At 46.0% G+C, this 22,518-nt stretch overlaps 1 protein-coding gene across 1 annotated transcript; it reads left to right on the top strand.

Annotated features, from left to right (window-relative positions):
• Positions 1–633: 633 nt before the first annotated feature.
• CRYM (crystallin mu) lies at positions 634–21,031 on the top strand. Its single transcript, XM_007987546.3, has 8 exons — positions 634–887; positions 1,385–1,538; positions 3,370–3,432; positions 9,044–9,145; positions 11,575–11,758; positions 17,189–17,310; positions 17,999–18,083; positions 20,715–21,031. Exons 1-8 carry the CDS (start codon positions 718–720, stop codon positions 20,777–20,779), a joined length of 945 nt encoding a protein of 314 aa, XP_007985737.3. The 5' UTR covers positions 634–717; the 3' UTR covers positions 20,780–21,031.
• The last annotated feature ends 1,487 nt before the right edge of the window (positions 21,032–22,518 follow it).

The following is a 22,518-nucleotide window of genomic DNA, read 5'->3' as shown; positions in this document are numbered from 1 at the left end:
TCTCAGGTAAAAACTCCTTGAAGAAAAGATCCTGCAATTTGGCTTTTCGTGAGATGGAAACGATTACACCCTGCCCTGCAAACTTCCCCCTTTAAAGGTGAAGGTTTGTTAGGTTAGTTAGCCTGTGAGAAAATTGTGCATTCTTAGCAATCAAAGACCAGACATCTGGGGGTACAGGTGGGTGGAAGACTAGGATAAGAGACTCCAGATTGGGACAGAATTAAAAGGAAAACAAAAAAAAATTAAATAAGCCTCCGTCTCCTTTTATCTCCTAGCAGTAGGCAGTAATTTAAGAAATAAAGGAGCCCCATTACCGTTTTCCCTGTCCATTCTTTCCCAGGCACGGTGACCTAGACAGCAGCAAAAAGCGAGTTAATGGGCAGGGGTTAGGTAGGATGCAAAAGTCAAGGAATGTGGCTACAGCTGATTATAGGAACTGAGAAAGTGGACCAAACAATATTGACTCCCAGCACGCCACATCGATGCCCATCTTGGGGAATCCGTCGCTGGAAGGGACCCATCTCGCCCACCCTTAGGGGTCGAGGTGGGTGAAGGGGGAGGAGAGAGCTGGCGGGGCGGGGTGGGGTTGCTCCGCCCCCGGAGGCTGGGCTGTGACCAGCAGGCGGCTCCGCAGCGCAGCGGGCGCGCTCATATAGGGCACAGCCGAGGGTACGTGGATCGCGGTGCGGAGACTGAGGTTAGAAGGCAGGTGGCGAGATGAACCGCGTACCAGCGTTCCTGAGCGCGGCCGAGGTGGAGGAACACCTCCGCAGCTCCAGCCTCCTCATCCCGCCTCTAGAGACGGCCCTGGCCAACTTCTCCAGCGGTCCCGAAGGAGGGGTCATGCAGCCCGTGCGCACCGTGGTGCCGGTGACCAAGCACAGGGGGTGAGTGAGGAGGATCGGGGCCAGGGGCAGGAGAAACTGGAAAGGGGGAAGAGGAGGAGCAGGAAGAGGAGCGGTGGAAGAACGGAAGAGACGGCTTGACTAATTGTTGCTAACAGCTGCCACTTTTAATAGGCGCTACCCGGTGTGCTAAGTGGGAGCTTTACGGGTGTTACCTTGTTTATTTCAGCGCACTCTCCACCTGGGGAGATATTGATGCCACCGTTTTATTGATGGAAAACTGAGACTCAGAGAGGTTAAGTGACTTACCTAGGCTTACACAGCTACTAAGTGGCAGAGCTGGAATGGTTTTCTGATCCAGAGTCAGACTTCTGAACATATTATGCATAGTGTCTAAGGGAAGAGCAGAGGGATGGGGGGGCTGGGAGAGGGCCAGTGGGGCCGTGACGAAGGAAAGAGAAAGGAGGGTATATGGGTGCTTTCTAAGACACCCCAGCATTGATGGAAACGGGCTGAAGCTGCTCCCTCTCTCCTTGTAGCTACCTGGGGGTCATGCCCGCCTACAGTGCTGCAGAGGATGCCCTGACCACCAAGTTGGTCACCTTCTACGAGGACCGCGGCATCACCTCGGTCGTCCCCTCCCACCAAGCTACTGTGCTACTCTTTGAGCCCAGCAATGGCACCCTGCTGGCGGTGAGCAACTTCCTGTCCCGGGGTGGAATGGGGCCCCTGGGCCCAGATTTAAGTTCAAAAGTGAGTTCTCCACAAGCAGGGGGAGTCTTGATTGTGACTACATGTGCCCCTCTGCAAGTGACTGGATACCAGCAACAGTGAAGGTTATCTGTGTTCATGTATCTATTTCTAGGACTGCCTGAAGATGCATAACACAGCACCAGCGCCCACTGCTGCCTCAAGCATGTGACAGTGTGGAAATAATAATCTTGTCATTCTTGCATATGTCCTTGTCCTATACTCAGTTACCCCAAATACACAGCTTGAAGGAACCCATTAGCCAAGGGAAGATTTACTTACTGAATCCTTGTCGACATGGAAAAGAAGGGGTGTTCTGTAATCCTTGGAAGCCTTTTCAGAGGGGTATACGGTGTGACCTGTTTTAATATCTAATCATAGTATCAAAAGGTAGCAGTAGCTCTCGTTTATGGAGTACTTTTTAAAGTGTCAGGCACTGTTCTAAACATTTCACATTTGTTAATCCTCTTAATACTTAAAGCCATTCTATGAGATGCGTAATATGATTACTTCCACTTTATAGATGAGGAAACTGAGTCAGAACAACCATGTTCCACTTACTGAGGTCTATGTAACCAACAATTAGCATGGCTGGACTTCAGAGCTGCTCAGTCTAAGTCAATGGTCCATAGGTCCAGACTCTCCTAAGACCACTGCCATTTTAACTGCCATATATTGGGCACTTATGTGCCAAGAAGGAGACACTGATCACATTCAATTCTGAGAAATTCCTCTATGGGTGTTTTTATTAACTCTCCTTCCCCTCAATTTCTGTTGAGGTCCTCAGGTTAGTATAGTCACTTTGCTTGAGGTCACATAGCTGGTTAGTGAAAGACTCAAGAATCAATCCTAGGTCTGATAGTTAACTCTTGTGGTCTGTGCACTCCAAGCTGGGTCTTACAACGTCTTTCCTTTTCCCCTGAATTTCTGGATCGCCAAAGAATCTGGCTGTTCAACACTCCTTTGAGAATATCTAGCTCTTCCCAACTCATCCAGTGGAGACGGCATTCATATACCTGCCAACAGCGGTTCCCCAGGGGGGTAGAACCTGAGGCTTTGAAACTAGATGACAGCTGAATCTGTTCAGTAACTTGGTGATTCACTTCCTCACCTGTAAAATGAGGTTGGTGATGCCTTTTTTTTTTGATGGTCAGCTGAGATGAATAACTTATAAACAGAGAAGGGTGCAGAGGGTGGCTGTTACTAGCAAGGCATAATTTTCAACCTTCGCTGTGTATCAGAATCACCTGGGCTGTCTGGGTCTGACTCCTAGAAGAGATACAGACTGGGTTAATCTAAGGGTGGTATCTGAGCGTCTTCACGAAGCTTTCCACATGTGCAGCAGGAACAGAGAGCCACTAAGAGTTTCATGACCCTTGTCCAAATGTCAAATGGCAATCTTCTCTCTCAAGATCCTTCTTAATTTGGTGTTTTGAGAATCCTAAGGCAAGAAAAGAAAACGGGCAGTTCTTGAGGGCTCGGCATGTGCTAGATGTTTCCAGATAAGCCAGTGCATTTAATCCTCACGATAACCCTCTGAATGGCTGGCATTATCTTTGTTTTTACAGGTGAGGAAACCAGTGCTTAAAGATTAAAGTGTTTGTTCAAAGTTGCATATCTCTTAAGTGGAGGAATCGGATCCAGGGCTGACACTAAACCCATGCTGTTTGTAGGATGCTATAAAACTTCCTAGGCTAATATTTTAGAACTGTTTCTTCTCATTTAAGTAGTGGACAGGGGTGCCCCTTGCTCACTGTCTCTCCTTTCCTCCAAGGTCATGGATGGAAATGTCATAACTGCAAAGAGAACAGCTGCGGTTTCTGCCATTGCCACCAAGGTAAGATGAATGGCTGGCTGTACTATGAAGGTGAGCTGTTGGGTGGGGTCTGGTATCTCAATCTTGAGAGACTAAAGGAGAAGTGGGGAACTTATTTTGGTTTCCTGTTGGACATAGCTGGAACTCCAGATGTCAGATATATCAGGTGAGCACAGTAATTCATGAAATTATTAGCTACCATTTAATGTGCATGACCAGATTCCAAGTACCATACGTGCATAATTCTCAATCTTCCCATCAGTCTTGAAGAATAGAAATGAGAAATTCTCTCCACCTTCCAGGTCAAGGAATATGGCTCAGAGAGGTTCTGTGAATTGCCCAGGATCACACAGCTCATAAGTGCTAGAGTAAGAATTTAATACCTGACCTCTCTGGCTTCCAGGACTGTCTTCTTGTCCCTGTACCACATTGCCACTGGTAAGACAGTATGATTGTCCCATAGATCAAAGCTGGTACTACACAAGAGGCAGAGTGAACTGAACAGAGCCAAGCCAGATCCGTGTATTCATTCGACAAGTACTGAGTGAGTTCCTATCCTGTGTCAGGCGCTGTTCTAAATGTTAGGAAAATGGCAGTGAGCAAAACAGAGGGGCACACATAGGGAAGGTAGACAATACCAATAAAAAGGGAAACACAGGCCGGGTTCAGTGGCTCATGCCTGTAATCCCAACACTTTGGGAGGCTGAGGCAGGAGTATCACTTGAGGTCAGGAGTTGGAGACCAGCCTGGTCAACATGGTGAAACCTTATCTCTCATGAAAACACAAAAATTATCTGGTCTTGGTGGCAGGTGCCTGTAATCCCAGCTACCCGGGAGGCTGAGGCAGGAGAATCGTTTGAACTCAGGAGGTGGAGGTTGCAATGAGCTGAGATAGAGCCACTGCACTCTAGCCTGGGCAACAGAGTGAGTCTCTGTCTTAAAAAACAAAACAAAACAAACAACAACAAAAAAACCTTTTGAGTTTAATAATGTGTTAAATAGTAATAAATAATATGTAATTAATTAGCACATATTAATAAATGATTCATAGTGTGCTTAGAATTTGCTAAAAAATAAAACCAACAACAACCCAAAAAGTCACATAACATGTTAGAAAGATGAAGATAAAGCAGAAGTGAGAGTATGGGAGAAGGTGTCACATTTTACATTATCCAAGAAAGACCTCGCTGAGAAGGTGACATTTGAGTCAAAGCTGAAAGCAGTGAGTTAGTGAACCATGTGGAAACGCGGACGGGCGCTCCAGGCAGAGGGAATGGTAAGCAATGGGGGTAATGATGCTCCCGAGCAATGTCAAGTCATCCTGTAAGAAAAACAGCATTTTTAGAAGTTAGAGTTAAGAGGATCAGGCTTAGAAAACAGGATGTTTGTGGGAACGATTGGAATCTGGAGTCTTTCACATTAAGTGTGGAAGTACAAGGTCTTGGGACACTGGTTTTCCTAAGTTATTATAAAGGGAACATGGTAACCCAGGGAAAGGTGTAGCAGCAAAGACCAGGTGTTCAGGTTGTATCTCAAAGTTTTCTAGGTACCTGCTGGAGGGGTGGGGGGAAGAATGGGAGGATTAATCTGGTAATTGTATATGAAGGGAGTAGACCAACAGCACCCACCTCAATGAACTGGTTTTTAGTTATATCCAGACCTGACTTAATTGAAGTAATCAAGGATTTCTTGCTATGTTTGCTGGTAATTTGGGAACAGAATGAATCTCGTATTACTGCCTGTCATTTATAAAGAGCTTTAGTCTTTTTCAGAATCATTTCCAGCCCTCTGTCTGGACTATGAGTTTCTGTGAGGAAGGCAGGGAAAGTATTAATGGCTTCATTTTATGCAGCGAAGAATAGAAATTTGGGTTTCCTGAACTCATACAACCAGATGCCTGTGGGTTCTTTTGAGGTCACATGGTCTTGTCCCAGATGAGAAGTCTCCAACATAAGCAAGCTATGCAGCAGCATTAGCTAGGGAAGTTTTTAAAAACTCAAATTCCCATGCCTACTGAATCAAAACACAGAGTGTAAGGATCAACCAGGTCTGGAAACCACACTTTTGGTAGACCCAGCCTGCAATAACACTGCTTTGTTGCATTAATAAAAATCCGTGCTCCCAGAAGAATCAAGAAGCCTCGGGTTGACACTTCAAAGTTTAGACGCTTCAAAGTTTAGGCTGAAACTTCACAGCTTTATTTCCAGGGGCTCAGATGAACACTTTCAATAAGGAACAAAGGGTCTATTTTACTTGTTACCTTGAATCTTGTCCACCATTTCTCTTTTATTTAGGGCTTTTGTGGGGGAGAATAAGTATAGGGAGCTCTAGGGTCTGATGAACATAGTACATTTTTTGTGCTTGGGTCTCACATAAGCTTCATTGAAGACTGATATGTTTTCTCAAGGTGACAGTATGTATCAGGGTTTAGCACTGACATGCATTTATTCAACAAATATTTGAGTGTCCACCAAGTGCAAGGTTCTATGCTCAGCATGGAGTAAGCAAAACCAGATACAATACCTGCCCTCATGTAGTACAGGGTCCAGTGGGGGAGACAAGATATAGTCCAAAGATCACACCAACAGGCTGGGTGCAGTGGCTCACGCCTGTAATCCCAGCATTCTGGGAGACTGAGACAGGCAGATCACCTGAGGTCAGGAGTTCAAAACCAGCCTGGCCAACATGGCAAAACCCCATCTTTACTAAATAGACCAAAAAAAGAAAAAGAAATTAGCTGGGCATGGTGGCGGGTGCCTGTAATCCCAGCTACTGGGGAGGCTGAAGCAAGGGAGTCACTTGAATCCTGGAGGCGGAGGTTGCAGTGAGCCGAGATCACACCACTGCACTCTAGCCTGGACGACAGAGTGAGACTCAGTCTCAAAACAAACAAACAAAAAAATTTACGCCAATAAATATGAAACTACAATGCTGACAAGTGCTATGAGAGTGTAAAGCAGTTATGTCTTGATCTAGTCTGTGGCTGTGCATTTGAGCTAGGATTGAAGGATAATAGGAGTTACTTGTGAGGGGCAGAGGGGACAAAGCAGCCTAGCATCCTATGGCGAGGAATTAATTCATGCAAAGGCCCTGTGGTTGGAGGAAGTACATGAGCTTGGGAAGCTGCAAGGAAGCCAGTATGGCTGGAAGACAGGAAGTACAGGGGAACATGGCATGATGGTATGAGAGAGGACTATAGAGATGGGAGGGCCAGACCATGCAAGGCCTTGGAAAATGCAAATGAAACAGACTTTCAGACTCTTTAAATGAGAAACCTAGCAGATTCATATACATGTACTTAACCTACATGCTTATGAGAAAAGATTGAAGTGCCACTAATGCTATTTAATAAATCTTATAAACATATCATTAAAAGTCGACTGGGTGCAGTGGCTTACACCTGTAATCCCAACACTTTGGGAGGCCGAGGCAGGTGGATCACTTGAGGTCAGGAGTTCGAGACCAGCCTGGCCAACATGGCGAAACCCCATCTCTACAAAAAAAAAAAAAAAAAAATTAGCCAGGTGTGGTAGTGCATGCCTGTAATCCCAGCTACTCAGGAGGCTGAGGCACGAGAATCACTTGAACCCAGGAAGCAGAGGTTGCAGTGAGCTGAGATCACACCACTACATTCCAGCCTGGGCAACAAAGCGAGACTATCTCAAAAAAAAAAATTTTTTTTTAATATCAATTATCACACTATTACCAGGGCAACAAATTATCAAGTAAGACAACCAATCAGAATTACACATTTAGTTTAGGAAATTGAAGGTTATTTTTATGGGATACTGTAACAATTTCTGAAGCTCAGCTGTACTTGCAAGGATAGATTCATATTAACTGAGAACAGAAGAAAATGGTAACAATTAAGGAAAAAAATCATCTAATTATCCCTATCAGACAGAAACATAAGATTTCTAGTCTTGTGGATATTATAATTTTGAAACCTTTTCAAATCAGAGACGTCGAACTATATTTTATGGCACAGAATGGTATCTCTCCTTTGGTAACTGCAGGAGATAAAATTAATTCCTAATATTTCAGAGATGATATTTTGCTAGTAATTAGCAGTTAAGAAGATTTTTCACTTTTTACATATTATTCTCCAGAATTCCAGTGAGTAGCACTGTATGAAAGAACAGATCCCAGGGAACTCAAAGTTTACTAAATGAAATAGAGAAAAGGCAGAAGAGGGTTTTATTTAATATATATGATGTCGAGGGCCAAGTGATATCTTTTCTCTATGCCAGTGCTTCTCCACTGAGCATGAGTTTGTTACCTGCTCCAGACAGATTTAGGAGTGCGCAGACATTTTTAGTTCCCACAACTTGAAGGGGTGGAAAATGCTACTAACATCTAATGGATAGAAACCAGAGATACTGTTGCACATCCTATAATACCCAGGATGGCGCCCCTCCCCAACAAAGAATTGTCCAGTCCACATGTTAGTAGTAACAAGGTTGAGAAGCCCAGTGCTACCTCTTGTAGGTCATAGTAGGTGTGTACCAATTCTGTGCAAATAAGACTACCTCTGTCCTCACGGGGCTTAAAGGCCTGTAGAAGAAAATCTACAAACAAATAAGACTATGGCCTCGTGCATTCTATCAAGGAGGCCACAAAGGCCTCATTGGAGAGGTGGCACTGGACATGAGCTGATCACAGAACCCTGCTCTCAAACACAGACACCCTCAGGAGGTGCCACAGATGCTAATTCTATATTCGTCTTTAGAGGAAGACAGAGGCTGTGAAAGCATCAACAGAGTAGGCTCAGCAAATATAGCTAGAACCCTGGGAAGGAAGGGCTCACAGCATCCAGGCAGCTCTTAGAAGCAGCTCAGAGCTCTGAGAAGTGGGTATGGCTGAGCATGCACCTGAGACACAATGGCATAGAAGAAAGGACATGGGCTTTGGGGTATGGAAGATGTGACTTTAGATCCCCACTGTGCTCTTTAATAGCTGTAAAGCCCAGCCGGGCACGGTGGCTCACGCCTGTAATCCCAGCACTTTGGGAGGCCGAGATGGGCAGATCACCTGAGGTCAGGAGTTTGAGACCAGCCTGGTCAACATGGTGAAGCCCCATCTCTATCAAAAATACAAAATTAGCTGGTCGTGGTGGTGCACACCTGTAACCCCAGCTCCTGGGGGGCTGAGGCAAGAGAATCACTGGAACCCAGGAGGCAGAGGTTACAATGAGCCGAGATCGTGCCACCGCACTCCAGCCTAGGCGACAGAGCGAGACTCCGTCTCAAAATAAACAAATAAATAATAAATAAATAAATAAATTTTTAAAATAGTTGTAAGACCCAGAGCAAGTTCATCTTTCTGGACCTCAGTCTCTTCATCTGTAAGAAGATAATAGGAGTCCCCAACTCGTAGGGCCAATGTCTAGACTAAATGAGATCATGGGGGTAAAGCATTGGCATACATTAGCTGTTCAGTGAAGCCTTCTTCCTTCTCTTCCCACTCAACACAGGGGAAACTAAGACACAAAAGGGAATTCCCTTGATTGCCTGCAAGCTCTTGAGGGAGGCAGAAGAGAGGGCAGAAGTCACCTGATACTCAAACCGTCTTAGTTTTGTACCTATCTGCTAGGGTCTCCCTTGACCTTTGCCACTTCATTTCTCTCACACAGTTTCTGAAACCCCCCAGCAGTGAAGTGCTGTGCATCCTTGGAGCTGGGGTCCAGGCCTACAGCCACTATGAGATCTTCACAGAGCAGTTCTCCTTTAAGGAGGTAAGTCCCGGGGCGGGGGTGGGAGAGAAGAGGGAAGCGGGTGGTCCTTGAGCTGTCTATACTCCTTCACTGCACCACAGGTTATTCTGAAATAATTACGTTGTGAGCCCCACCTAGACCATTGTTGTATCTTCATGACTTCCCAGAAGGGGATGCATGATAAGAGTCAGGGGAAGATCTGGTTACCTGTTTCCAGTCCTCAGTTCACAGGGCATTTGTCTGAGGATACAGCAAGCTTACTCGGTTAAAGGATTCTTTTATATCTCTTGTATACATTCAGTTGTCCTTTTAGCCCCTGTCTATTATGTTTTTCTTAGGAGAATCCAGAGTTTTTAAGTATTCAAGGTTATGGATCAAGAAACTGGGTGGGATGAGACCTGGAGACCAGTAAGCCACAGCCTGTCTCTTTTGCAGTCTCCATACTGGTCCACCTTCCCTTCTCTGTGGCTCATGTTTCCCCTGGGAATGTTTGATGTTATTTTATTTTATGTGTGTGTATGAAAGGGATGGAGGAGATTTAAAGTATGATTTAATGATGAAAATAAAACCACTGCCTTGGGAAATATAGACTTAAAATTAGATGAGTGCAAAAGTAATTGCAGTTTTTTGTTTGTTTGTTTGTTTGTTTTTGAGATGGAGTCTTGCTCCGTCGCCCAGGCTAGAGTGCAGTAGCGTCATCTCGGCTCACTGCAACCTCCACCTCCCAGGTTAAAGTGATTCTTGGGCCTCAGCCTCCCCAGTAGCTTGGATTATAGGTGCCCACCACCACGCCTGGCTAATTTTTGTATTTTTTAGTAGAGACGGGGTTTCACCATGTTGGCCAGGCTGGTCTCGAACTCCTGACCTCAGGTGATCCACCTGCCTTGTCCTCCCAGAGTTCTGGGATTACAGGCATGAGCCACTGTGCCCGGTTGCCATTACTTTCTTTTTTTCTTTTTTTCTTTTTTTTAATTTATTTATTATTATTATACTTTAAGTTGTAGGGTACATGTGCATAACGTGCAGGTTTGTTACATATGTATACTTGTGCCATGTTGGTGTGCTGCACCCATCAACTCGTCATTTACATCAGGTATAACTCCCAGTGCAATCCCTCCCCCCTCCCCACTCCCCATGATAGGCCCCGGTGTGTGATGTTCCCCTTCCCGAGTCCAAGTGATCTTTGTTCAGTTCCCACATATCAGTGAGAACATGCGGTGTTTGGTTCTCTGTTCTTGTGATAGTTTGCTAAGAATGATGGTTTCCAGCTGCATCCATGTCCCTACAAAGGACACAAACTCATCCTTTTTTATGGCTGCATAGTATTCCAGCCATTACTTTCAATACAAGGAAGAAAACAAAAGAAAAATTCCCTTTTATCTGTTTTCAAAGGCAGTTAATGTTCTCTGATCTTTCCTCTTCAGCTTTTTATAACATAGTTTTAGTCATGTTAGATACGCACCATTTTATATCCTCTCTTACTGAATGTTCTAACATCACTTTTCAGGTTATCTAATTTTTGCATAAAATTTGCATAGTCTTCTATTAAGAAGGGTGAAGAGGTTAACCATGCACTTCTGGCTGGGCAAAATGTTCTGTTTTTCACCTTGCTTGGTGAACATGCTTAGGCATAAAGTTTGTTTCTGTATGTATTATATTCCCTTATAAGAAATTCTGTAGGCCTTATTTTCAGTTGACGGGTGACAAGCCCTTGACCCAAACATTGAAACCTGTCAAGCAAGTCGGCAAGTTCCCAGCTCCTGGCGAGGCCACTGTCCCACCCCCTAACCCCAGCAGCTTTCAGGTTTCCAGCTGTAGCTACCATTCTTGGCCTTTTCATTGGCTGTGCCATTTACCTTCAAACTCTTCTGATCTTGAATTTCCGAAGTATCCTTCACCAATCAAGTTATTCCATGAAAAACATTGTCATAAATAATCTTTTGTATGAATCTCCCACCCATTACAACTCCTTTACGGGGTCTCAGACATAAAGTGTGAGTTCCACACAGACTTTGCCAGTTATCACTTCCATTTTACAGACGTGGAAACTAAGGCTGAATGACATGAAGCAATTTCAGGAAGTAGGAGAGATTGGTTCCAAGCCTATCTGGCTCCAGAACTTGTTTTGCTAATTATTATGCTATTAATATATAATAGCTATTAAGCTATTGAGGCTGTGCATCTTGGCCTAGAAGTGAAATACTTCTACCCTTTTTAAACGGGTAAAGTGGTAGAGAATGCTTATTTTCAAATACCTGGCCAGATGTCTAAGTTAATGCTGTACCCCTGATCAAATGTCCATTCTCCATGGGGAATGATTTAGGAGTAATTTAGATAACCATCAGCCCCTATCCCAGAGTGGTTCAACTTTCCCTTCGCATCCCTGGGCTCAGTGTAACATAAGCAGCAAAAAAATGGCACTAGTGTCCTTCTTGTTACTCCCAATGAAGGTGAGGATATGGAACCGCACCAAAGAAAATGCAGAGAAGTTTGCAGACACAGTGCAAGGAGAGGTACAGGTCTGTTCTTCGGTCCAGGAGGCTGTGGCAGGTGCAGATGTGATCATCACAGTCACCCTGGCAACAGAGCCCATTTTGTTTGGTGAATGGGTGAAGCCAGGGGCTCACATCAATGGTAAGTAGAGTGGCTCCATAAGGCATGATGGGTGGTGGCCAGGCTACTCTCTAGACTGGACCAGTCGGCTACATCTGTAGAGCTAGTTTATTCATGCAGAATGCCCAAGCTATTTAAGGGCCTTGAAAATGTGTGAGATTGAAAACAACAATATTTGGCCAGGTGCAGTGGCTCATGCCTGTAATCCCAGCACTTTGGGAGACTGAGGCAGGTGGATTGCTTGAGGCCAGGAGTTTGAGACCAGCCTGGTCAACATGGCAAAACCCCGTCTCTACTAAAAATACAAAAGTTAGCGAGGCCTGGTGGCTTGCACCTCTCGTCCTAGCTACTCATGAGGCTGAGGCACAAGAATGGCATGAACCCAGGAGGCAGAGGTTGCAGTGAGCCAAGATTGTGCCACTGTACTTTAGCCTGGGCAACAGAGTGAGACTCTATCTTAAAAAACAAACAATATTTGCTCCAAAAAATGTAAAAGGGAAATTACAAATCTGAAACTAATGAATATTTAATGTTCTATAAAATGTAAATTTTTTTTTCTTTTTTTGAGACAGGGTCTCACTCTGTCACTCAAGCTGAAATGCAGTGGCGAGATCTCAGCTCACTGCAACCTCTGCTTCCTGGGTTCAAGCGATTCTCCCACCTCATCCTCCCGAGTAGCTGGGACTACAGGCATGTGCCACCATGCCCAGCTAATTTTTTGTAAGTTTTGGTAGAGACGAGGTTTCACCATGTTGGCCAGGCTGGTCTCGAACTCCTGACCTCAAGCAATCTACCCACTTCAGCCTCCCAAAGTGCTGGGATTGATTACAAGTATGAGCCACTACGCCTGGCCATAACATGTAAAATTATGGTAAATGGTAATTCACAGCTCAATTCTGAAATATGATGGAGTTTAAATCACAAAGGCTAAATGAGTCATTTGTTCTTAACACTAAGAATTATAAAACTTTAAATTTCTTTTGTTCTGTAATTTTTTATGTGACATGTATATGCTTTTTAGTATGTGTGATAGGACAAGGGGCAGGAGAGGGGATTCTAGACATGAGGGTGCCTGGGGCCTCTGTAGACCTTCAGATGGCTCTGGGTATTATAGCAAGGGCTGGTCTATATCTAATACTATTGCAGGTGCTGTCCCAAATTCTTTGTATAATTCTTTCCATATTAAATGACATTATTCTATTTATATTAAATGACATTATTCTACGTATAATGTCATTAAATACTTACAACCAACTTATAAGGCAGGAACTACTATAATAAACTCCATCTTACAGGGGGATAAACCAAGGCATGGAGAAATTATATAACTTTTCCAAAGTCACACTTTTTTTTTTTTTTTTTTTTTTTTTTTGAGATGGAGTCTCACTCTGTCACCCAGGCTGGAGTGCACTGGCATGATCTCGGCTCACCGCAACCTCTGCCTCCCATGTAAAGTGACTCCTCCTGTCTCAGCCTCCCGAGTAGTTGAGATTACAGACATGCGCCACCACGCCCAGCTACTTTTTTTGTGTTTTTAGTAGAGATGGGGTTTCACCATGTTGTCCAGGCTGGTCTCGAACTCCTGACTTCAAATGATCTGCCCGCCTCAGCCTCCCAAAGTGCTGGGATTACAGGTGTGAGCCACTGTGCCCAGCCCAAAATCAGAGGTTCTTGATGGCAGAGCTGGGATTTGAACTGAGGCACTCTATCCTCAGAGTCCAAGCTTTAAATAATACTCATTATTGCCTTCCAACAGGAAGACTGAATTCTGGTGAGCACAGCAGGCAAATTCTAGAGGATTTAAAGATGGTCTCGGTGCCCTGTGTTTTAGTGACAAGCACATGGTGTGAACTCAGAAGCTAAGAGCTTTGCACACGTGGGCAGATGAGCAGGCGAGAGCCAAGTAAAATGATGACGTGTTCAGTCATACATTGTGACTGAATCTCTACTGTGTGCCAGGCACTCTTCTAGATGCTGGGGATGCCACAATAACCAGACAGTCAAGGTCGCTGGTTTCCTGGTGGTTAATTTCAGTGAGGAGAGATAGACAACAAACGAACACATAGAGGAATTAGATAGTTCTGGCTAAAGACGAGACCGGAAAGAACAAGGCCCTGGGTGATAGAGGCTGGTGGTGGAAGTGGAAGGTAGAAGCAGAGAGAGGTGTTTTCAATTGGGTTATCTGAGAAGCTCTCTAAGATGTGGGTTTTGAGCTGTGAGCTGAATGAAGAGGAAGAGCCAGCCAAGCCAACAGCTGATCAGATCAGCTGAAGCTGTCCCCAAGAGAGAACAGCAGATGCAAAGGCCTTGAGTGTGGAAGCGAACATGGCATGTTTGAGGAAGGGATCAGAGTAATTTGAAAGTCTCAGATTTCCACCAGCATGAGACTCGTGGTCAGATTCGGTCCAGGGAATGGGTAAGAGAGGTGAGTCAGGGCTGAGTTTATGGACAATAAGACCATTTCTGGAAGGACTTGGGAAATCAAAGGGAAACCAGTTCATGGTGAAATGGGTTTCCAAAGCTGCATCTTCAGGAAAACAGACTTGATTTTTTTTTTCCCCAGCTTAAAACAACACATTATTATCATCTCACAGTTCCTGTGGTTCAGGAGACCGGGCGTAGGTAGCTGGATCCTCTGCGCAAAGTCTCACGATAAAAGAAATTGGGCGACACCCGGGCTGCAGTCTCATCTCATGCTCAGGGGTCCTCTTGCAGGCTCCCATGGTGTGGCAGGGTTCAGTTCCTTACGTTGGAGGATGGGGGAGCCCCTTTCCTTGGGGCCATTCTCAGCTCCCAGAGAAGACCCAAATTCCCTGTCATATGGACTCTCTACCCTCACATCCATCCACAGAGAATCTCCCTTATGTTGGATCCCTCTCTCACTTGGAATCATTCTCCAGGAAGGGCTGACTTGATTTTGAGTCAAGGCATCTCTTCTGCTTTCCTGGCCCAGGGACAAGATTGGTTTATGTGTTCACAGAGGCAACACATACATTTAAGAAAAATGTGTCACAAGCGCAGACAACAGGGAAACACCAACAGATTCTACTTAGTTTACAGCTCGGCGGAGTGACAGGCCCAGTTCCAACCTCCCCCACGCCTCCCTCCTCCTGCCCCGACACCCTGTCAGCCTGTCTTCGACCCTCACTCATTTAACCTCATCATAGCCAAGCCAGAGCCTTGTCTGAGTCAGGCCTCTCTCTCTTCACTGCCTGGCCTACCTCCCTCCGCCTGAGTGACCTCACACGACCCTTTGAGAACTTGCCCCGCTCATAAGCGGTGGTTATGCGGGGGAAAGAGTCCAGTGAGAAGGAGTGGCCTGAGAAAGAGGGATTTTGTTCCCACCAGCTTATGATTTATTTACAAGCTTCCTTAGCTAGTGCTTTTGTTCTATAGAACTCTCTGCACAAACAACCTTCAAGATGGACATTTTTACACAACTGTCTTTGGAAATTAGAATGAAGGAGAACAGAACGGGAGGGAACAAAGGGAGAAAACTGGGCGGCAGTGGAAGAAGGCATATAAATGCTGTCTTATATTTGTATAAGGCTTTATAGCAGTTTTCAAAGACTAGCCGGCCAGGGGCCGGATCCAGTCAGCAGATGTGTTTGGTTTGGACCATAGAGTGATCTAAAACTTAAGGAGTGACATATGCAAATAGATTTCCTGTTTCTCTTTTAAGAAAACAACTGGGGCGTATCTGGTAACAGTGGATCTACATTCACACATGGTAATGATTAGCTGGAGCTGAACAATGGCTGTCCCCTTCGGAAGGGCCCGCTGGCTTCTCCACCCCTCAGTCTCCACCACATCTAATCCGGTCCCTCTGACCAGCTTTGCTCATTTTCATTACCTCCCTGGCCTTGTAGGCATTTGGTGGCAGCCTCTGCATTCTCCTGTGTCCCAGTGCCAGGGGGTGCGACACCTTGGATTCATCATTCTGGTCCTGGACTCCACAGAGGATGCAGATAGTTCAGGGCCAGGATGAAGTCAGTTTTCTTTCTGCTAAGACTTCCCCATGACCCTGACACTGGGCTTTTTTTTTTTTTTTTTTTTTTTTTTGTCATGAGTTAAGAGAGAACCCAGGGTGAGGAGAGGGAAAGGGGCACGGTGGCACGTGCCTGTGGTCCCAACAGTTTGGGAGGCTGAGGGCGGGAGGATCACTTGCGCTCAGGAGTTTGAGGCTGTGGTGAGTTTTTGTTTGTTTGTTTTTTGAGATGGAGTCTCGCTCTGTCACCTGGTTTGGAGCACAATGGCGCAATTTTGGCTTGCTGCAATCTCCGACTCCCAGGTTCAAGAGATTCTCCTGCCTCAGCCTCTCAGGTAGCTGGGATTACAGGCATGTGCTACCATGCCCCGCTAATTTTTGTATTTTAGTAGAGACAGGGTTTCACCATGTTGGCCAGGCTGGTCTTGAACCCCTGACCTCAAGTGATCCATCCACCTCAGCCTTCCAAAGTGTTAGGATTACAGGCATGAGCCACTGCGCCCAGCCCATGGTGAGTTCTGATTGCACCACTACACTCCTGCCTGGACAACAGAGTGAGACCCTCTCTCCAAAAAGAAAAAAATAGATATTAAAAGAACTGGTTGGGGGTGAGGAATAGGAATGATGGAGATCAAGAGGAAAGTAGGGTGTGAATAAGCTCCAAGTGATGTCTCTGGTTCGGGATTTTTGTGAGGAAGTTGTTGCTCCCGTTAAGCAGAAGAGGTGTGAAAGCCCAGGGGCTCTCTCAGACCTAGATTCACCCATCAGATCCTTTACCTTGGCAAACACCTTCGCTTCTTTGAGCCTCCATTTGTGCATCTGTTAAGTGAGAACCAGACTTTGAAATGTACTTGTGAGAACTATAAATAGTATGTGCAAAACATCCCAAAGATAGTAGACACCCTGTAAATGAATGCTGTGTCGTCTCAAAATCTTTTGGCAATGACGTGGGATATGGAATAGAAAGGCAAAATGGTAGGTAGTATTTTTTTTTTTTCTTTGAGATGCAACCTCACGCTGTTGCCCAGGCTGGAGTGCAGTGGCATGATCTTGGCTCACTGTAACCTCTGCCTCCCAGGTTCAAGCGATTCTCGTGCCTCAGCCTCCAGAGCAGCTAAGGCTACAGGCGTGAGCCACCACACCTGGGTAATTTTTTGTATTTTCAGTAGAGACGGGGTTTTACCATGTTGGCCAGGCTAGTCTCAAACTCCTGGACTCAAGTGATCCGCCTGCCTCAGCCTCCCAAAGTGCTGGGATTACAGGTGTGAGCCATCACACCTGGCCTATTTCTTAATAAGGTATTTGGTCTTACTGATTGGGAGATGCATGGCCTGGGGGATGAGGGGGTATTTTGAATCTGAGTGTGCTCACGGGTCCTTTGTTCACCTGTCTCCTATGCTTTGGCTTTGTTAGTAGCCTTTGGCACTAATCCTGGGCTTAGGGTCTGTTTTGCTGTGTCTTAGCTGTCGGAGCCAGCCGACCTGACTGGAGAGAACTGGATGATGAGCTCATGAAGGAAGCTGTGCTGTACGTGGATTCCCAGGAGGCTGCCCTGAAGGAGTCTGGAGATGTCCTCTTGTCAGGGGTGAGGCTCTTCTGACCCGGGTCAGGGCTGCCACCGGGCTGGCCTCACCTGAATCCCAGGGTTTCATTAACTTCCCTTCCAGTTAGGTCTGCTCGAGACCTCAGCCACCCCATCTCCTTGTAGGGGAGGGAGCTCTTAAACATTTTGCAACCCTCTTTAATTCCATTGCAGAAAAATGTGGGCATTATGGGTGGTGACATGTGTGTTCCTGGAAGGAGAAGCTCAATGGATTTTATTTTTTTGCTGGGCTGTCCTATAAAGCAGTGGGATTGGAAGCTTCTTGTAGCCTGGAAACCTTCCCAATGTGGCCAACACAATAAGACTGTGTTGCCCACCTTCTGGCCTCATTTTACTGTTATAATCAGCTTCAAAACAAGAAGGGAGCTGCTGGCATGCATGTTCAGATAAAAGCATGTCTATTTCCTCACTGACACAATGATCTCGGCACGACAGCTCCCTGGACACCAACTTGAATCTCTGTGTTTATGGTATCACAAAAGCAAATGTCACCCCAAAAGGATTTCGGGGGCCAGCCTCTTCCCTAATATCATTCAGTATACAAAGAATAATTTTTTTTTGAATCAAATTTCTCTCTTATCCAGTTCAGGAACTCCCTGGGCTGGCTTCAAAAGCCAACCCTGAACAGACTTTAGCTTCATGCCTGGGTCAGCGTATGTTTGTTTCCTAGGCTGAGATCTTTGCTGAGCTGGGAGAAGTGATTAAGGGAGTGAAGCCAGCCCACTGTGAGAAGACCACGGTGTTCAAGTCTTTGGGTAAGATCCACTGCTCCCTGGGCACAAATCCAACGAGAGCACAAGGCAGGTTCGCCCATTGGTGGGAAGAGCAATGACCACCAGACTCTGCAGCTGAATCATTGCGCTCCATCATTCAGGTCAATTATTTACATGGCTTAGCCTAGTGATGAAGCCCATGAACTCTGGAACTCAGCAGTCCTGGGTCAGAGTCCCTTCCCTGCCACTCAAAGGCATGTGTCCTGAGGCAAGTGATCTGACCTCTCTGGCCACAGTTTCCTCGCCACCTGTCACCAGTGAGGATTAGGTGGGATGTGCATATAAAATGAATCAGTTAGGTGCAGATCTTAATGAAACTCAGAAGGTACCCTTCAGAGATGGAGGGAGCAGGGGACAAAGATGTTAAAAGACAGGATCCTTAAGGGAAATGGCAGAGACCCAACCTGAAAGAGAGTCAGATGAAAAGTATAGCCTGAGCCCTGTTCATTCCCTCCTTCCCTACTCTCCCACTTGCTGCTTCGAGGAGGGCTTCCACGGGGAGCCCCCTACCACCTGAGTTGTATGGGGTACCTTATAGAAGCCCAACAAAGTGTGGGGTCCCGGTGGCCAGTCTGTCCCTTGCCCCAGGTCCTCTTCCACCCTATGAGACTGAAGGAAACAGAAGTACATGGGAACAGGCTGAGCTCTGTGGCTTAGGCCTGTAATCCCAGCACTTTGGGAGGCCGAGGTGGGCAGATCACTTGAGCTAAGGAGTTTGAGACCAGCCTGGCCAGCATGATGAAACTCTGTCTCTACTAAAAATACAAAAATTAGCCAGGCATGGTGGTGTACATCTGCAATCCCAGCTACTTGGGAGGTTGAGGCAGGAGAATCACTTGAACCTGGGAGGTGGAGCTTGCAGTGAGCCAAGATCACGCCACTGCACTCCAGCTTGGGCGACAGAGCGAGACTCTGTCTCAAAAAAAAAAAAAAGAGTGTCCTCTGTCCCCCTCTCATGACCGTCCATACTTCATAATCAAGCAGCAAAAGAGTTAATGCCTGGCAGAGCATCAAGAGTGCTCTGGCCACCCAGAGCCCATGCCATTGGTTAAGTATGCATGCCTTGCAGGTTGGTAAATGTCTTTAAAATCTCTCATGCACTGGAAGACAAAGGTCTTTATCTGGAGCCTGGTCCAAAGACATCACATGGATCCAGTTTTGTCTGAAAGCTTCAGAGGTCATGGCAGATCAGAGGTCAGCCAGCCCCCACTTAAGGAGCCAAAATGCTGCAGAAACTTGTTCTTTCTGGCAATTTTTGCTTTCTTACTTTTGGGGATTAGTTTATTGGCACATCATTTCACCTAACGGATGCATATCAAGTACCTAATTATGTATCTGCGCTGGGTGCAGAGGTTGAGGTGTCTACCAAAACTACAAGACAAAGGGGAGCTGCCAAAGGATGCAGCGTTCGAAATGGACCAAGGGTCAGCAAACTGCAGCCTGTGGGCCAGACCCATCCGGCTTCCTGTTTTTGTGTGGCCTATGAGCTTGAAATGGTTTTTAGATTTTCAAATGATCAGGGGGAGAAAATATTTCATGATGTATGAAAATGATACAGAATTCAAGCTTCAGTTCCATACATAATTTCACTGATACACAGTCAGGCTCTTTTTTTTTTTTTTTTTTTGAGACAGAGTCTCCCTTTGTCGCCCAGGCTGGAGTGCAGTGACCAGATCTCGGCTCACTGCAAGCTCTGCCTCCCGGGTTTACGCCATTCTCCTGCCTCAGCCTCCCGAGTAGCTGGGACTACAGGCACCCGCCACCTCGCCTGGCTAGTTTTTTGTATTTTTTAGTAGAGACGGGGTTTCACCGTGTTAGTCAGGATGGTCTCGATCTCCTGACCTCGTGATCCGCCCGTCTCGGCCTCCCAAAGTGCTGGGATTACAGGCTTGAGCCACCGCGCCCGGCAGTCAGGCTCTTTTATCTACCTGTTGGCTGTACTTTCTACTCTAAAGGCAGAGTTGAATAATCGTAGTAGAGACCCTGTGGCCCACAAAGCCTAAAAGATTTACTGTCTGACCCTTTTAGAAAGTTTGCTCAGGCTGGGCCCGGTGGCTCATGCCTGTAAGCTCAGCACTTTGGGAGGCCGAGGCGGGTGGATCACCTGACAGGAGTCAGGATCTCCGGACTCCTGAGGTCAGGAGTTCAAAACTAGCCCAGCCAACATGGTGAAAGCCCAACTCTACTAAATATACAAACATATATCTCTATTTAGCCAGACCTGGTGGCATGTGCCTATAATCCCAGCTACTCAGAAGGCTGAGGCAGGAGAATCGCTTGAACCTGGGAGGTGGAGGTTGCAGGGAGCCAAGATCACGCCACTGCACTCCAGCCTGGGCGACAGCGAGACTCTGTCTCAAAAAAATAAGTTTGCTCAGCCCTGAGCTAGATTTAGAAGGACACACAATTTTTTGGTGGGTGTTTCTTAGTGTCATATTCTCTGCCCCTTTGTAGACCATCTAAGCCTGAACTCACCTCTGAGTATCAGTCCCTGTTATTCCAATGGGCACTGGCAACATGGACACGTATCAGGAAACTGCCAGCCATGGGGCCTGGGTTGTTTCAGGAAAAGTTGTTCTGACCAAAGGTGAACCAAATTTCTGTCTATTCTAGGAATGGCAGTGGAAGACACAGTTGCAGCCAAACTGATCTATGATTCCTGGTCATCTGGTAAATAGAACAAAGGAACTTGGTGTTGAGATGGATGCTCGAGGAATGTTGCTGCTGGTTCTCATAATTTCTAGAGTAAATGAGGAAGTCCAGTCCCCAGTGAACTCTCCTTTTGTGCTTATTGCGTTTTACCTTAAGTGCTGAGATCCTCATTTATGTTTGTAGTTGGAAAGCAAAACTAGCCATGTCTTCTGCTATACCAAGTTATAATAGCATTCATTTCCCTTTATATTTCCCTGAAATAAAGCACTTTCCAATTCTGCAGTGTTTGCTTTGGTAACTTCTATTCCTATCACAAGGAAACTGAGAGGGATCAGATGCTTCTATTCACTCCCTGGGGGAGCTCCACTGGCTATAATGAAATTTCTTTTATATTTATTATTGTTTTGAGACAGAGTCTCTCTCTGTCACCCAGGCTGGAGTGCAGTGGCGTGATGTTGACTCACTGCAACCTCCGCCTCCCGGGTTCAAGCGATTCTCCTGCCTCAGCCTCAGCCTCCCGAGTAGCTGGGACTACAGGCGTGCACCACCACACCCAGCTAATTTTTGTATTTTTAGTAGAGATGGGTTTTCACCATGTTGGCCAGGCTGGTCTCGATCTCTTGACCTCATGATCCACCTGCCTTGGCCTCCCAAAGTGCTGAGATTACAGGTGTGAGCCACTGTGCCTGGCCTCTTTTTTTTTTTTTTTTTTTTTTTTTTTTTTTGCAAATACAACTCATACTCTAAGATCTCCTGTTTCAAAGTATACAATTCAGTGTTTTTGTTTTTGTTTTCTTTAGATGGAGTTTCACTCTTGTTGCCCAGGCTGGAGTGCAATGGCACAATCTCAGCTCACTGCCACCTCTGCTTCCCGGGTTCAAGCGATTCTTCTGCCTTAGCCTCCCAAGTAGCTGAGATTACAGGCGCATGCCACCATGCCTGGCTAATTTTTGTATTTTTAGTAAAGATAGGGTTTCAGCATGTTGTCCAGGCTGGTCTCGAATTCCTGACCTCAGGTGATCCGCCCACATTGGCCTCCCACAGTGTTGGGATTACAGGCGTGAGCCACCGTGCCCGGCCTTTTTTTTGTTGTTGTTGAGACAGGATCTTACTCTGTCGCCAGGCTGGAGTGCAGTGATGTGATCACGGCTCACTAAAGCCTTGACTTTCTGGGCTCAAATGACCCTTCTATATAGCTGAAATGACAGGCGCATACCACCACGCTCAACTTTTTTTTTTTTTTTTTTTTGAGAAGGAGTCTCATTCTGTCGTCTGGGCTGGAGTGCAATGGCACGATCTCAGCTCACTGCAACCTCTGCCTCCTGAGTTCCGGCGATTCTCCTGCCTCAGCCTCCTGAGTAACTGAGATTACAGGTGTCCACCACTACGCCTGGCTAATATTTTGTATTTTAGTAGAGATGGGTTTCACCATGTTAGTCAGGCTGGTCTCAAACTCCTGACCTCGTAATTTGCCTGCCTCAGCCTCCCAAAGTGCTGGGATTACTGGCATGAGCCACGCACCTGGCCTCAGCCAACTTCTTTATTTTTTTGAGAGATGAGATCTCACTATGTGGCCTAGGCTGGTCTCAAACCCCTGGGCTCAAGCAATCCTCCTGCCTTGGCCTCCCAAAGTGCTGGGATTACAGGCATGAGCCCCCCACCTAGCCTAGTCATTTCTTATAAGTGAAATTCTACAGTATGTAGTCTTTTGTGTCTGACTTCTTAACATTTAAAGGAAAAATGGAATTTCTGTATAGATCAGGGC

The sequence above is a fragment of the Chlorocebus sabaeus genome, chromosome 5 (genome assembly GCF_047675955.1).
Source record: "Chlorocebus sabaeus isolate Y175 chromosome 5, mChlSab1.0.hap1, whole genome shotgun sequence".
Classification (NCBI taxonomy): Eukaryota; Metazoa; Chordata; class Mammalia; order Primates; family Cercopithecidae; genus Chlorocebus; species Chlorocebus sabaeus.
This window is presented reverse-complemented; position numbering and strand designations above follow the sequence as displayed.

Bases quoted from the DNA above. Each gene is read 5' to 3' on its own strand.
- CRYM (XM_007987546.3), top strand. From the start codon at position 718: ATGAACCGCGTACCAGCGTTCCTGAGCGCGGCCGAGGTGGAGGAACAC. The intron at 888-1,384 runs GTGAGTGAGGAG...CTCTCCTTGTAG, and splicing joins CCGGTGACCAAGCACAGGGG to CTACCTGGGGGTCATGCCCG. The intron at 17,311-17,998 runs GTGAGGCTCTTC...TTTGTTTCCTAG, and splicing joins GAGATGTCCTCTTGTCAGGG to GCTGAGATCTTTGCTGAGCT.